Raw genomic sequence first — 14,977 nt, forward strand, 5'->3', positions numbered from 1 at the left:
CAGTCAGCTGTGATAGGCTACGTAAATGTTTAATTTACGGATGCTATGCTATTTGTGTTCTTATTTTCGCCGTCTTAGTCTACGTAAATCTTGACGTAGACTAGGACGTACCAAAATAAGGGACGCAAATGGCGGCGGCCATGGCGGCCGCTATTTGCATACACGCGTTTGTTCTTTTTAAAAAAAAGTCGGACCTGATAGGCTACGTAAAGATTTACGTAGCCTATCACATCTTTTTTAAAAACCTAGCCGTGATAGGTTACGTAAATCTTTATGTAGCCTATCACATCTTTTTTTTTTTTTAACTGGAAATGGTGGCGGCCGTCACCGCCAGGAACATCCGCGCCAGGTAGGTCTCGTCCTGGGGGGGGGCAGACCGTTACGCCACCGATTTCGGTGGGCCGAATGCGCTGGCATTTGGCCTCCCCGAGATCCGTGGCGGAATTCTCTGACATCCCTACGTCCATGTGAGGAGGATAAAGGAGGGTTTGTGCTGACTTGACTCCCAACTCCCACGGGAGGGTGCGGCACAGCTGAGATGTGGATGCCCTGGCCTGAGAGTAGTCCATGGGGAAAAGGAAAAGGCCTGAGCGAGCTCACGACTCACGACTGGTGGGACCCACTGAAGGAGGAAGGCCTCAGGGTATTGAGCGGCATAATCTACCAGCACTGGGATGAATCTGGCCCTTGGATGTGGGCAGAGCGGGCCCACTCTATCCACAGCGATGTGATCCAATGGCTCTGGCGAAGATCGACATCAGCACATGCCCCATGACTCAAACCGGGATAAGCCTCAGGGCCACACAGGGGTCATAGAATCCTAGAAGGGTAGGGTTGGAAGGGACCTACAAGGCCATCAAGTCCAACCCCCTGCTCAGTGCTGGAATCCCAGTCAGAGCATCCCCGGCAGACGGCTGTCCAGCATCCTCTTGAAGGCCTCCAATGTGGGAGAGCCCACCGCCTCCCCAGGGAATGGGTCCCATTGTCGTGTTGCTCTGACAGTCACACACTGAAAGCCATCAGACTGAGGTGGCAGGTTAACTTCTGTGGGCCAGAGACGACTCCTGCTGCAGTGGCCATGACGGAAAAGGGCCTTGCCTCCGAGGCACCGTGGACCAGCTAGAAGAGGCCAGGATTCTCCCAGAGACATGCCGTGAGCCCATTGCCTGGCTGCAGTAGTTCTTGTGCAGTCTGGATCCCCGGACCCCTGGGACCTAGGAAGACACCAATGTCCAGGCAGAACAAGGACCAGAGCATCAGGGTGGACGCGTGGACACACCAGTCATTCAGAGTTATGCATGGAGCAGAGCTCTGCCACCGCAGCTCCTCCCTTCCCCGGCCATCTCTCTGGGCAACACACTTCGCATATGCCTGGGCTCCATCTTGGATTGCGGTGCTCAGCTTCACACAGACCGAAGGGCAGAACCTGACAACTACAGCAAAGTCCACCTGTCCCACAGGGAAGCAGAGAGTGCTGCAAAGTTGTTTTCCACCCTTCCAGGGGCAAAGGGAGCCCAGCACTATGGCTCTTTCTCCACCCAGGTATTACCAAAATAACAGTAATTCTGCAGGAATCCCCCTTGGATTTCCATCCACCAAATCAACAGCAAAGAGCTGCAGGTCAACACTTGCTTAACATAAATAGGTGCTGGGCGGGACTGCAGTGGTGTCTGATCATTCAGCATCTCCTCCGTGCTTGCTAAGATCTCATTCCCCCGGTGCAGCCTGTATATTCAGCTGTCCTTCAGGTTCGTTTTGGCTGCTGACCTGGAGGAAGAGTCTCTTTCTACTGATGATGATTCAGTTGCTGCTGCTGTTTTGGAACCGGACGCAGGCCGCACAGGCCATGGTGAGGACCGCCTGCCTCTTGGCCAGGCCTCATGAAGCACAGCAAGACTATTACCAGCCAGGAGACTTCATTGTTGGCGGGAACGTTCCACTTAGCGATGTTCGTCATATATTTACAGGGGATGAAATGATTCTGGGACCATCACGGTTTATCATTAATCCACAGTAAGTTTCCACAAGTGGATTCTGGGGTAGATGTTTGCCTGTTTTTGTGCAATAGGGATCATGGGAACAAGAACAGCCCCTTCATTCCCTTCCTAGCACTACCACTGCTCCTGTGTAGGCATCCCAGGCACTACTTTGATTTCCAGAGAGTGAAGGAGACCAGCACTGTCGCTGTGTTTATTTCTGGAAGAATACAGACATCGAAAGGTGTGTGCGTGCGTGTCTGCACAAGGCAGATTACAGGAATTCAGAGGCAGGAGAACTCAGCAGAGAGGCTGGGAGATGTCAGACCTTGCAGCGTCCCCCGGTGATCTCAATACAGAGTGATCTCCTTGGAATAAATTATTTTCAGGTTTCCAGGGCCACAGACCTGCTTTGTAGAGTCCTCTTCTGAGTCAGGCTGTGGTGGTGACCTTGGGAGTCATTGCCATTACGTATCCACACCTTTGCAGACTGGGAGAACAATTGACTTCCCTCTCGAGGCTGTATGGAGGGCAGGCAGAGCTAAGCAATGATCTGGTTTCATGTTAAGGATCTGGCAATGATAAAGACATGAGTGTCCCACCACTCCCTGCCGCCCCATTGAAAGCATTCCCACTGCTGGGTGAGCCAGACGTCTTGCAGGGTGGGGACAGATAATAAAATCCCTGATGAGATAAACATTCAGTCTGATAATAGAAGGAGCTCACAATACATCGATACAGATGTGTTGTGAACCACTTTGAGATTTCATGATATTTGCAGTATAAAAGTTCTTCAAACAAACAAACAAATGGCTGATATGATCAATTAACAGTTAGACAGTAGTGCAGTTATTGCAGAAAACAAGCTTTCGCCCAAGCTGTGGAACAGACCAAAATATTGTTGTTGTTGTTCAGTCGTGTCCGACTCTTCCTGACCCCATGGACCCTAGCACTCCAGGCCTTCCTGTCCTGCGCTCTCTCCTGGAGCATGCTGAAGTCCATATTCATTGCATCGGTGATGCTATCTAGCCATCTCATCCTCTGCCGTCTCCTTCTCCTTTTGCCTTCAGTCTTTCCCAGCATCAGGGTCTTTTCCAGAGAGTTTTCTCTTTGTATTAGGTGGCCAAAATATTTGAGCTTCAGCTTCAGGATCTGTCCTTCCAATGAGCACTCAGGGTTGATTTCCTTTAGGATGGACTGATTGGACCTCCTTGCAGTCCAGGGGACTCGTAAGAGTCTTCTCCAGCACCACAGTTCGAAAGCATCAATTCTTCGGCGCTCAGCCTTCCCAATAGTCCAGCTCTCACAGCCATACATTGCTACTGGGAAAACCATAGCTTTGATTAGACGGACCTTTGTCGGCAAGGTGATGTCTCTGCTTCTTACAATGCTGTCTCGGTTTGCCATAGCTTTCCTCCCAAGGAGAAAGTGTCTTTTAATTTCATGGCTACAGTCACCGTCTGCGGTGATCTTGAAGCCCAAGAAAATAAAATCTGTCACTGCTTCCATTTCTTCCCCTTCCATATGCCAGGAAGTGATGGGGCCAGATGCCATGGTCTTAGATTTTTTAATGTTGAGTTTCAAATCAGCTTTTGTGCTCTCCTCTTTCACCCTCAACAGGAGGTTCTTTAGATCCTCTTCACTTTCGTCCTTTAGGGTGGTATCGTCTGCGTATATGAGGTTGTTGATAATTCTCCCGGCAATCTTAATTCCGACCTGTGATTCATCCAACCCGGCGTTTCTCATGATGTACTCTGCATATAAGTTAAATAAGCAGGGCAACAATATGCAGCCTTGTCGTACTCCTTTCCCAATTTGGAACCAATCGGTTTTTCCATGTCTGGTTCTTACTGTTGCTTCTTGGCCCTCGTACAGGTTTCTCAGGAGACAGGGAAGGTGGTCTGGTACTCCCATCTCTTTCAGAATTTGCCACAGTTTGTTGTGATCCACACAATCAAAGGCTTTAGTGTAGTCAATGAAGCAGAAATAGACGTTTTTCTGGAATTCTCTTGCTTTCTCCATGATCCAGCGGATGTTGGCGATTTGATCTTTAGTTCCTCTGCCTCTTCGAAACCCAGCTTGTACTTCCGGTAGTTCTCGGTTCACATACTGCTGAAGTCTAGCTTGTAGGATTTTGAGCATCACCTTGCTGGCATGTGAAATGAGCGCAACTGTGCAGTAGTTTGAACACTCTTTGGCGTTGCCCTTCTTTGGAACTGGAATGTAAACTGACCTTTTCCAGTCTTGTGGCCACTGTGGAGTGTTCCAAAATTGAGTGCAGCACTTTAACAGCATCATCTCTTAGGATTTTAAATAGCTCAGCTGGAATACTGTCATCTCTGCTAGCTTTGTTGTTACTAATGCGTCCTAAGGCCCACTTGACTTCACCCTCGAGGATGTTCGGCTCAAGTTCAGTGACTGCACTATCATGGCTATCAGGGACATTCAGATCTTTCCTGTATAGTTCGTCTGTGTATTCTTTCCACCTCTTCTTAATCTCATCTGCTTCTGTTAGGTCCCTGCCTTCTTTGTCCTTTATCATGCCCGTCTTTGCACAAAATGTTCCCTTGAGATCTCCAATCTTCTTGAAAAGATCTCTAGTCTTTCCCATTCTGTTGTTTTCCTCCATTTCTTTGCATTGTTCATTTAAGAAGGCCTTCTTGTCTCTCCTTGCTATTCTCTGGAACTCTGCATTCAGTTGGGTATGTCTTCCCCTTTCACCCTTGTTTTTTGCTTCCCTTCTTTCCTCAGCTACTTTTAAAGCCTCATCAGACAGCCACTTGGCTTTCCTGCATTTCTTTTTCTTTGGGATGGATTGAGTTGCTGCCTCCTGAACAATGTTACGGACTTCCGTCCATAGTTCCTCAGGCACTCTGTCTATCAGGTCTAATCCCTGAAATCTATTCCTCACCTCCACTGTATATTCATCAGGGATATGATTGAGGTCATACCTGAATGGTTTAGTGGTTTTCCCTATGTTCTTCAATTTAAGCCGAAATGTTGCAAGAAGCAGCTCATGATCTGAGCCACAGTCAGCTCCAGGTCTTGTTTTTACTGACTGTATGGAGCTTCTCCATTTTTGGCTGCAAAGGACATAATCCATCTGATTTCGATATTGACCATCTGGTGATGACCATGTGTAGAGTCGCCTCTTGTGCTGTTGGAAAAGCGTGTTTGCTATGATCAGCGTGTTCTCTTGGCAAAACTCTATTAGCCTTTGTCCTGCTTCATTTTGTATACCAAGGCCATGCTTGCCTGTTATCCCAGTGATATCTTGACTTCCTACTTTAGCATTCCAATCCCCTATGATGAAGAGGACATCTTTTTTTTTGGTGTTAGTTCTAGAAGGTGTTGTAGGTCTGCATAGAACCGTTCAACCTCAGCTTCTTCGGCATCAGTGGTTGGGGCATAGACTTGAATTACTGTGATGTTGAATGGTTTGCCTTGGATTCGTACTGAGATCATTCTATCATTTTTGAGATTGTACCCCAGTACTGCTTTTCCCACCCTTTTGTTGACTATGAGTGCTACTCCATTTCTTCTAAGGGATTCTTGCCCACAGTAGTCGATATAATGGTCACCTGAATTAAATTCGCCCATGGCTGTCCATTTTAGTTCGCTGATTCTCAAGATGTCGATGTTCAATCTTGCCATCTCATGTTTGACCACCTCCAGCTTACCTTGATTCATTGATCTGACATTCCAGGTTCCTAAACAATATTGTTCTTTACAGCATCGGATTTTCTTTTCACCACCAGACACATCCACAGCTGAGTGTCCTTTCGGCTTTGGCTCAGCCGCTTCACTCTTTCTGGCGCTACTTGGAAATTCCCTCTGCTCTTCCCCAGTAGTATATTGGACATCTTCCGACCTGAGGGGCTCATCTTCCAGCATCATCTCTTTTTGCCTTGTGATACATTCCATGGGGTTTTCTTGGCAAGATTGAATACTGACAGATATGTTCCATGTTCAAAAAGAAAAAACCAAGAAGAGAAAATGAAATGAAACCTATATACTCTATTTGATAAACAAATAAGAACATTGCAGTTTTACATGCGTTTCTTTATTTACTAGTTGGTTCATTAGTTAATCTACTGGTTGTATGACAGACTTTCCATGTACACTCAAACTCCGAAATGCTGCCAAATTATGGTTTCCAAGGGCCATTTTTTCACAGATGTGTTAGGCAGGCAATATGCACATGGGATGACATCTTACACTGTGGGTAGTTTGTGCTTCACCACTGCCTTGGCGTTCGATGGCCGACAGGGGCAGAGAGGTGGGCCGTAGGCCTAGATTTGCCTCTCTGCTGGAGTAGGGACAGGGAGTCCATGTCATCTGCCATGCAACCTCGCCTTCACCTGCAGGCTTGCATCTGAAAGTGGGGGATCCACCATTTCGCTTCTGGATTGTGGTGCTTCTCCTATACTGTCCTCAAGTGAGCGAACACGTGCTCTCTCTCTCTCTCTCTCCCAGGCAACGGAGGGGCCGAGAAGGAGGGGCACCAGGTCCCATGGCCCCCTTGCTCCCTGGCTCTCTGCTTGGCAAGCGAGCGAGGGGGAGCCATGATGAGGAAGAGGAGGAGGGGAGGAGCAGCTGGGGACCAGGGCGGTGAGAAGATCGCCTCACTGAGGGCGGGGGCCCATTGGGGGAGTCTGGCCCAGAGGCCTGCAAGACCCAGAGCCGGCACAGTAGGCCAGCCATAAAACCCGGGACTACTTGCATCGGAAGGATGTTCTCTGTCATTGAGCTACGGTCTTTCCTCTAAAAATAAAAGAAGTTTCCAGTCTGCGTGGTTCTAAACGGAGCGCTGATTTAACTAAGAAGCTGCTTTATACTCGGGATGTACGAAAGGTACTTACCTTTCGTGGATTATGCTGATGGTGGGGGGGGAGGCACTCCGTTCCTCCCCCCCCCCGGAATTCTGTCCGGCTGGCTGTGCTCTGCAGCGATTCTGTGGAGCCGCCGGCCGGCTCCGCCAGCAGCTGGACATCCGGCCGCTGGCTAGCAGGGACGCAAATGGCGGCGGCCGTAGCCACCACCGTTTGCATCCCTGCAGTCAGCCGTGATAGGCTACGTAAATGTTTACGTAGCCTATCACGGCTAATTAAAAAAAAAAATTGTGTGTACGCAAATGGCGGCGCCCATGGGCACCACCATTTGCGTTCCTTATTTTGGCACGTCTTAGTCTACATAAACATTTACGTAGACTAAGACGGCGAAAATAAGGGGAACGCAAATAGCGTAGATGCTATCACATTTTTTTTAAAAAAAAACGGGAAATGGCAGCAGCAGCAGCAGCCGGTCGGAAGACCTGCCGCCGCAGCCACTGATGCCGAACCGCCGCTGGAGCCTCCGCCGGAGCCGCCGCCACCAGGAAGATCCGCCCCAGGTAAGTCTCGTCCCGGTGGGGTGGCGGGGGGGTGGCAGACCACTCCGTCACCGATTTCGGGGGGCCAAATGTGCTGGCATTCGGCCTCCCCGAGATCCGTGGTGGAATTCTCTGACATCCCTACTTTATACCCCATAGTGCAAGCAAGCCATAATTGTCTGCACAGACCATCAGCAGCTTTTCCGGGTTTCAGACAGGGGTCTCCTCCAGCCCTGCCTGGAGAAGTCGGAGATTGAACCTGGGACCCTGCATGCAAAGCAGGGGCTCTCTACCACTGAGATGCAGCCCTGAACTGCCATACTCCTGAATTACTGCGTCAAAACCTTGCTGTCCTACAGAGACGTTTTGCAGTTACGGGATGGTTGCTGGGATAGATTTGCTCCAAAGAGTTTTAGACTAATTCCTGGAGGACAGAACGATTGACCCTTCTTAACAATGGTACCTAACACAGAGATAACACATTAAAGGCAGTCGAGCAGTGCACTGGGTTTGTTGAGCAGGAGAGAGAGGGGAAAGAAGAGCTGTTCCCTTCTCATCCTTCTTGTGGGGCTCCCAGGAAGCATCTTGGCTGACCACAGTTGGAGACAGGAGACTGAGCTAGATGGAGCCACTTCAGCCTGATCCCGGGGACTCATCTGTTGACATTCGTATTCATGGAGGAGGCTGGGTCAATCCAGAACTCTTATCCATGGTTAAGCCTGACGTAGCTCCCCTGTGAGAAGGTTCCTGGTGAATCATGTGTTGTTATTCTCTTGCTTTGCTTTGATTATTGTATATTGGTTTTCCTCGAAAGCCCCCTTGGCAGTACTTGAATGCTGAAAGGCTGGACAAAATTAATTAAATACATAATAAATAATACTAAATGTGCTGAATTAGATGGAACTTATCCAGCAGGGCTCTTGTGATGTTGCAATGAAATGCAGCTCGGAATGCAGTGGTGTATTTGTGTGTGTGTGTGTGTGTGTGAGAGAGAGAGAGAGAGAGAGAGAGAGAGAATTCTTGGTTTATGGCCTGAAATGGTTTATGGTCTTTGTCCCGAGACTTTGTCCCGAGATTTTTATCTCCTCCTGCTTCTCATCAGTCCCACTGGGATCCCACCGACCCTCAGTGTCACTCTCATCCCAGGACAATAACTGAGAACAACCTTCAATACCTTGCCTTGGCATTTGCCATCAAGGAGCTCAACGAGAATCCAGCTCTCCTACCCAATGTGACCCTGGGTTTCCGCATCTATGACCACGGCAACTTTGGAAGATGGATCTACTTGAACACCCTGTCCCTGCTCTCCACACGGGGCCAAACTTTTCCCAATTATAAATGCAACAGGTGGGATAACCTGCTCTCTGTTATTGGGAGTCTCGACTCCACGTCCTCAAGGCAGATTGCATCTCTCATGGGCGTCTTCAAGATCCCTCAGGTAAGAGGGTTCTGCAGAACTCAGGAACGCAGAGACGCAAAACCCGGCCTCTGACAACGGTCTCTTGCCCATGCTGTGGGTGTGTGGTGCCACCGTGTTTCCCGGCAGGAGGAGGAGGAGAACCTCCAACTTTTGTCAACCTCCCAGATAGTAACCCTGGTGGTAGCCATTCACCTGAGTTTGCTATGACATGACTGATCCCAGCCAGCAATGGGGTTTGGGCAGGGGGGACACAACTGCATTGGGAGATACAAACACAAGGAGTATTGTGACACCTTACAGACTGAGAAACGAACAAGGTTTCCAGAGACTCTGGGTTGCTCTGGCTGCCAATGACCAACACTGCTACTGTCCGTGGGGGGAGCCCTCCCCCCAACACACCGTCCTCTTGAGGAGCCCCGGGCATGAGCGCTGGCGTGCCGCTGAGCCCCTTCCTCCTGCACTAGGTTTTAAGGAAGCCCCTGACAGCTGGCGTGGGGCAGGACAGGTCCCGGCACGGACTGCCCCAACCATAAGTGCAATAAAGCTCTTTGTTGATTTTGCTGCAACAGACTAACACAGCTGTCCCCCTGGAAATTCCTTCCTTCAGCTCATGTATGGTGTCTTGGAACCTATTCAAAGGGAGAAACTGGTATTTCCTTCCTCCTTCCGCATTGAGCCCAATGACATGCTGCAATTTGAGGGCTTAGTCAGGCTTCTCCTGCATTTCCATTGGAACTGGATTGGGCTGTTTGTTTCAGAGCATGACGTTGGTGAAAATTTCATCTGGACGTTGACATCAATGCTGAAACTGAATGACATCTGTTTGGCCTTCAGCCATATGGTCGATAGGATGTATTTTGCACCTCTATCAGAGTTTATTGATTCTGAATCTTGGGCTGAGTTGCAAGTGATGATTCTCTTCGGGGACTTCCAGCTCTTAGCAAGTGTTGCATTTGGAATGGCAGACAATCAATATTTTACCAAGAACTCGTTTAGGAAGGTCTGGATCTTAACAGCGCATCTGGAATTATCTGCAACAGAATCCTACTGGGGCATTCCTGATCTAAAACCTTTCCATGGTGCTTTGCACTTCACAATCCACAGAAGGCATCTGCCAGCATTCAAACAATTCTTCTGGGCTTTAGATCCACTCCGACCACAAAGAGACGTCTTTCTCCATGACTGGTGGGAAAGGGCATTTTCCTGTCTGTTCCTGAAACCAGGCCAACCCCTTGAATATGGAATGAGGTGGTGTACAGGGGAAGAGAAACTGGCGGACCTGCCATCCCCCATGTTTGATATGAGCATGACCAGTCACAGCTACAGCATCTACAATGCCGTCTACTCCGTGGCACATGCGTTGCATGCCAGGTCTTCATCTGAATCTGTACATGCCATGATGGGGGAAGGCAAGGGGCTTCTGAGCGTCCAGCCATGGCAGGTAACAGCCTCCTTCACAATTGCTTCTCTTAATTAAGTGTCTGGTTGAAGATTTCAGGCATCAGGTACTGGAAGCAAATGGTGAGCCTGGAAGAAGGTCTCTTAGTGTATTCTAAAGATCCTAAGGAAAAGATTCCCCAGGGATATTCTTCCACGGCCACCATTCCCTGGAAAGAGCACTAGGAAGTGGGCAGAGAGTAGAAGGGGCCTTTTGTACTTTTGTAATAAGAATGTGTGTAGATATATAGAGAATGAGGAGGGAGGAATCACGCAAGCTCTCACCCTACACATCACGCTAGTCTATACAGCAGTACTGACCCCCCTCCCAAGCCTTGCAGTAGCAAACAGCGGGAGCCCCCCCACCCCCTCCTCAGGGTCCTTTTTTCCAGCCAGCAGCTGAAACTCAGATGTTGTTCTCTTTGCTGGTAGGAGCCCTGCTCCCTCTCATGGCCACACAGAGAGATCCGGATGTGTTGTAGCAAGCAGACACCAGATGAAAACCTCCAAACGACTGGACTAGGGATGCAGGAGAATTCAATGTCTACCGGCAGACCGGGACAATGGGCCCTGTTTGCAACCCCAAATGCTGGTGTGAGCAGGAGAATGTGGTCTCCCAAAACATTCGCAACTTCTCAAACAGGCACTCACTTTCAGAAAATGCACATATTTTGAAGAGAAAGAAGTTAGCTATTGCACAACTTTGAAAATGCACCATTTCACCCCTTAGTCTATAGGGAAAATTTGTGCAACTCTGGAAATTTGTGCAAATTGGAGGTTTATTCTTTTCTTCTTTTTTTGCACAACTTTCCCATTCAGGCAAACTTGGAAATGTTTGCAAAGGCAAGTGCAAATACAGACTGGTACTACAATACTGGAAGGATAAAAGCTCAATGCCTATAATGCAGTGGACTGAAGACTTCACAATGCTAGCCATGTCTGAAAGAGCGGCATATAGGTGTCACTTGCGAACAGTCTTAAATTGGGATGTCTGGTCGGCTTTTACTGACGTTTATGTGTAATCTAGTCTGTTTTCCTTCCCCCCCCCCTAGAATGATGTAATATTTGGAACTGAGGGCTTTGGAGCATGCTTTTATATTCTCAACTTTTTGGCTTTGTTATGTTTTTATTTGTTTTGTTGAAACTCACAATAAAAAATTGATAAAAGGGAGAAGCTAGTACTGAGCTGATGTTGGTGAAATCGAACACCGCTTCTTCCTCCATCCCTACACGGGATATGCATATTTTTACAGTTAGTGGCCAAGAAAGGGTGTGTTGTAGCAAGAAGGCACCAAGCAAAACCCGGAAACCACTGGGCAAGCAGCTTCTCACAGCTAGTGCCCAATGGAGATGCATCTTAAGCGTTGAGCCAAACAACAGAATGCGGAACAAAAGAGACTCCTAGCCTGATGGCAGGCACGGTACGTTCGACGATTTCAGACCTCACTCACAGTCACAAGAACCAGTCACCTCATTTTTCTAAGCACCTCTTACATTTCAGATTCTTGGCTCTTTGAAGACTGCCCGGTTTAACAACAGCGCTGGAGATGAAGTCTATTTCACTGAAAACGGCGAGATGTCCTCTAGTTACGATATTGTGAACTGGATTTTCTGCCCAAATCGATCTTTAGCCCCCACAAAAGTTGGATGGATGCATCCAGACGCTCCCCCGGGACAAGACTTCATAATTAACTCGGAGGCAATCATCTGGCCTGCAGAGGTGGGATTTAAGTGAATCTTCTGGGGTCATGGGAGAAGTAAAGAATATTACAGTTCTGTCCTTTGAAAACAGATGAGACCAAAGACCTACTGTGTCCAGGGTGTGGCTATTACCCAATGCAAAAACAAAAATATTTGGTTGCAGGAAGTTCCAGCTTTAGAGCCCAATGTCATCATGTAGGCTGGAGAAAGGCCACTGTCTAAAACGCTGGAGAGCTGCTGGCATTCATGCAGACCCTATCAGACTGGGGGGACCAAGTGTCTGAGTCAGTAGAAGGCAGCTTCCAAAAGTCATATTTCTGTCTCAGAATATACTTTATTTAAGCCTTGATTACAACAGTTCCAAGTCACCTGAAGGCATTCGGAAGAGATTCGGACCCCCTAAATTGGTGAAAAAATCCATCTTGTAATGGGAACTCCATTGAGTCATTCTGAGTCTAGCTGAGTGCAATTTCTGTCATCTGGTTATCCTCAACTGTTTGTCTTCTACCTTTTAGAAGATACCCTTTGCGAGGTGTGTGCAGAGATGCCCTCCAGGACACTGGAAAAAAGATCCAGAGGAGAAGCCGATTTGCTGCTACAGATGTGATCGTTGTCCAGAAGGGACAATTTCTAACTGGACAGGTAGCTCAAAGTTTGAGAGCCACATAGAAGTGCAGGATGTACTGAGGTAAGAGTGGAGCTAGGACAAGAGGGGATCATAGACCAGGAGTCTGCCATTTCCCCCAGGAATAGATTTTTGGCAATTCCATTTTAGATTGCATATTTCGGTGGTTTACTTGCTTGCGAAGTCTTCATAATTTCCTGAAGAAATCTTCTATTTAAATAATACAATAATCTCGGTAAATTACTAATGCTTGCAAGTACAGTATCTGTTACTTCCTCATTCCCACTGGCTCACCTTTCCACACATAATTTTTTAAAGACCATGTTTCTCTCTCCAGTTGTTTTGGCAGCAGACATGAAGCTGTTTGGGCAGAACACTGATCCGGCCAAATGGTTGGTCATCCTTGTTACAATTGGAGCATGTTACAGCACTGTGAAACAGATAGCCCTTCTTTCTGTGGTGTCTTCCATAACCAGTTTCCCAGCTTCTACACCAACTAATGTTTCAGTCCATAATCTGAAGACAATGACAGATATTTATTTGTTCATTTGTTTGTTTCTTTATCGGTGCATTCAGAAGGTACTGCAGGTGACAGATTGTGATTCCATTATTACAGTTCCCAGGTTTTCATTTCTGCTTTTGGAATTTGGGTTTTTCTTCTTTGCAGAATATTGAACATGAGTCTGATATAGGGGAGTGTCATACAAAAAAAAGCATTTTATACATTATGAAATATGTTGCGGAAGCATAAAGAGAGAGCAATTAAAGGGAGTTTGTGCACTTCGGTGTACAAGAAGCTTCAGAGTGGGGAATTCCATCTACTCCTGTGTGGAGTGATCTGCCCCAACATCTCTGCCATGTTTGAGATACTTCAATCGTTGTTGTTCATTCCAGATGCAGTTCGCTGTACTCAGTGCCCGGAAGATCAATGCCCAAACGAGAACCAAGACCAGTGTATCCCCAGAATTATCCACTTCCTTTCATATCAAGAGATACTTGGATTCATTTTAGCATCTCTTGCTGTTTTCCTGTCTCTGGTCACTTTCCTCGTCCTGGCAACCTTCATTAAACATCGTGACACACCCATCATCAAAGCCAACAACCGAGACCTTACCTACGTCCTCCTCATCTCCCTCCAGTTCTGCTTTCTCTGCTCCTTCCTGTTCATTGGTCAACCCACAGAAACCACTTGTCTTCTCCGACAAGCTGCTTTCGGCATCAGTTTCTCTCTTGCAGTTTCTTCAGTGTTGGCCAAAACTGTCACGGTGGTTCTGGCCTTCATGGCCACCAAGCCAGGAAACATGGCAAGAAAATTGTTGGAGAGACAAGTGACAAACTCCATCGTCCTGGCCTGTCCCCTCATCCAAGCTGTGCTCTGTGCTGTCTGGCTGGTAACCTCTCCCCCGTTCCTAAACCTGGACTTACATTCTCTTGCCAGAGAGATCATAGTAGAATGCAATGACGGCTCAGTCACCCTGTTTTTCACTGTCTTGGGTTACATGGGTTTCCTGGCTTTCATGAGTTTCACAGTGGCTTTCCTAGCAAGGAAATTGCCTGACAGCTTCAATGAAGCCAAGTTTATCACCTTCAGCATGCTGGTGTTTTGCAGTGTTTGGGTCTCCTTTTTGCCCACCTACCTGAGCACCAAGGGGAAGTCCATGGTGGCTGTGGAGGTCTTCTCTATCTTGGCTTCTGGGGCTGGTCTCCTGGGCTGTATCTTTCTACCAAAGTGCCACATTATTCTCCTGAGGCCCAGTCTCAACTGCAAGGATCATCTAATAAGGAGAAAGAATCTGTGATTTTTAATACTTTGGAGAATTCACTGTGAATTCATTGTCCGGTCCATCAACCACATTCCACCCTGCTATGTTCCTTTACAGGAGTTACCTATACTTTGTTTTATTTTACAATAAATCTATGCAATCACATCCATTATTTCTGTCTATGTTTTCTTGGATGGTCGTAAGTTTGTTTGTTCATTTGTTTGTTTGTTTCATTTATGAAAAGCTTTCCGTATTGTTATGGTTTGAGGTTCGGTCTGAACGACCTTTCTGGGACCCTTACAGCCCAACGATTCTGACTGCAAAGGGATTCCGGATCCCTTCCAACTCCGGGGATCCAGGATCCATGAAATTAACAGTCCAGTTAGCTTAATGTCTGTTCCAGGTAAATTGGTTGAAGGCATTATTAAAGAGAAAATTAGTCAGCAGAAAGAAGGACAAGCCATGCTGAAAAAGAATCAACATGGCTTCCACAGAGGTAAGTCCTGTCTCACTAACCTTTTAGAGTTCTTTGAGAGTGTCAATAAACATGTAGCCAGGGGTGATCTGGTAGACGTTGTTTACTTGCCCTTCGAAAAGGCTTTTGACAAAGTCCCTCACCATAACCACTTATGGATCAGTAACTGGTTAAAGAACAGAAAACAGAGAGCAGGAATAAATGGTAAA

The 14,977-nt window shown here is 47.5% G+C and overlaps 1 protein-coding gene across 1 annotated transcript; it reads left to right on the forward strand.

Moving 5' to 3' along the window:
• The first annotated feature begins 311 nt into the window (after positions 1-311).
• Positions 312-14,461, forward strand: LOC146333730 (vomeronasal type-2 receptor 26-like). The gene is made up of 8 exons (XM_084826313.1): positions 312-349; positions 1,056-1,153; positions 1,749-1,948; positions 8,450-8,785; positions 9,375-10,208; positions 11,706-11,924; positions 12,421-12,547; positions 13,425-14,461. The coding sequence occupies exons 1-8, from the start codon at positions 312-314 to the stop codon at positions 14,327-14,329; spliced, it is 2,757 nt and encodes a 918-aa protein (XP_084682439.1). The 3' UTR covers positions 14,330-14,461.
• The last annotated feature ends 516 nt before the right edge of the window (positions 14,462-14,977 follow it).

The sequence above is a fragment of the Heloderma suspectum genome, chromosome Z (assembly GCF_057233095.1).
Source record: "Heloderma suspectum isolate Gila_16-S chromosome Z, 16-S_ref, whole genome shotgun sequence".
Taxonomy (NCBI): Eukaryota; Metazoa; Chordata; class Lepidosauria; order Squamata; family Helodermatidae; genus Heloderma; species Heloderma suspectum.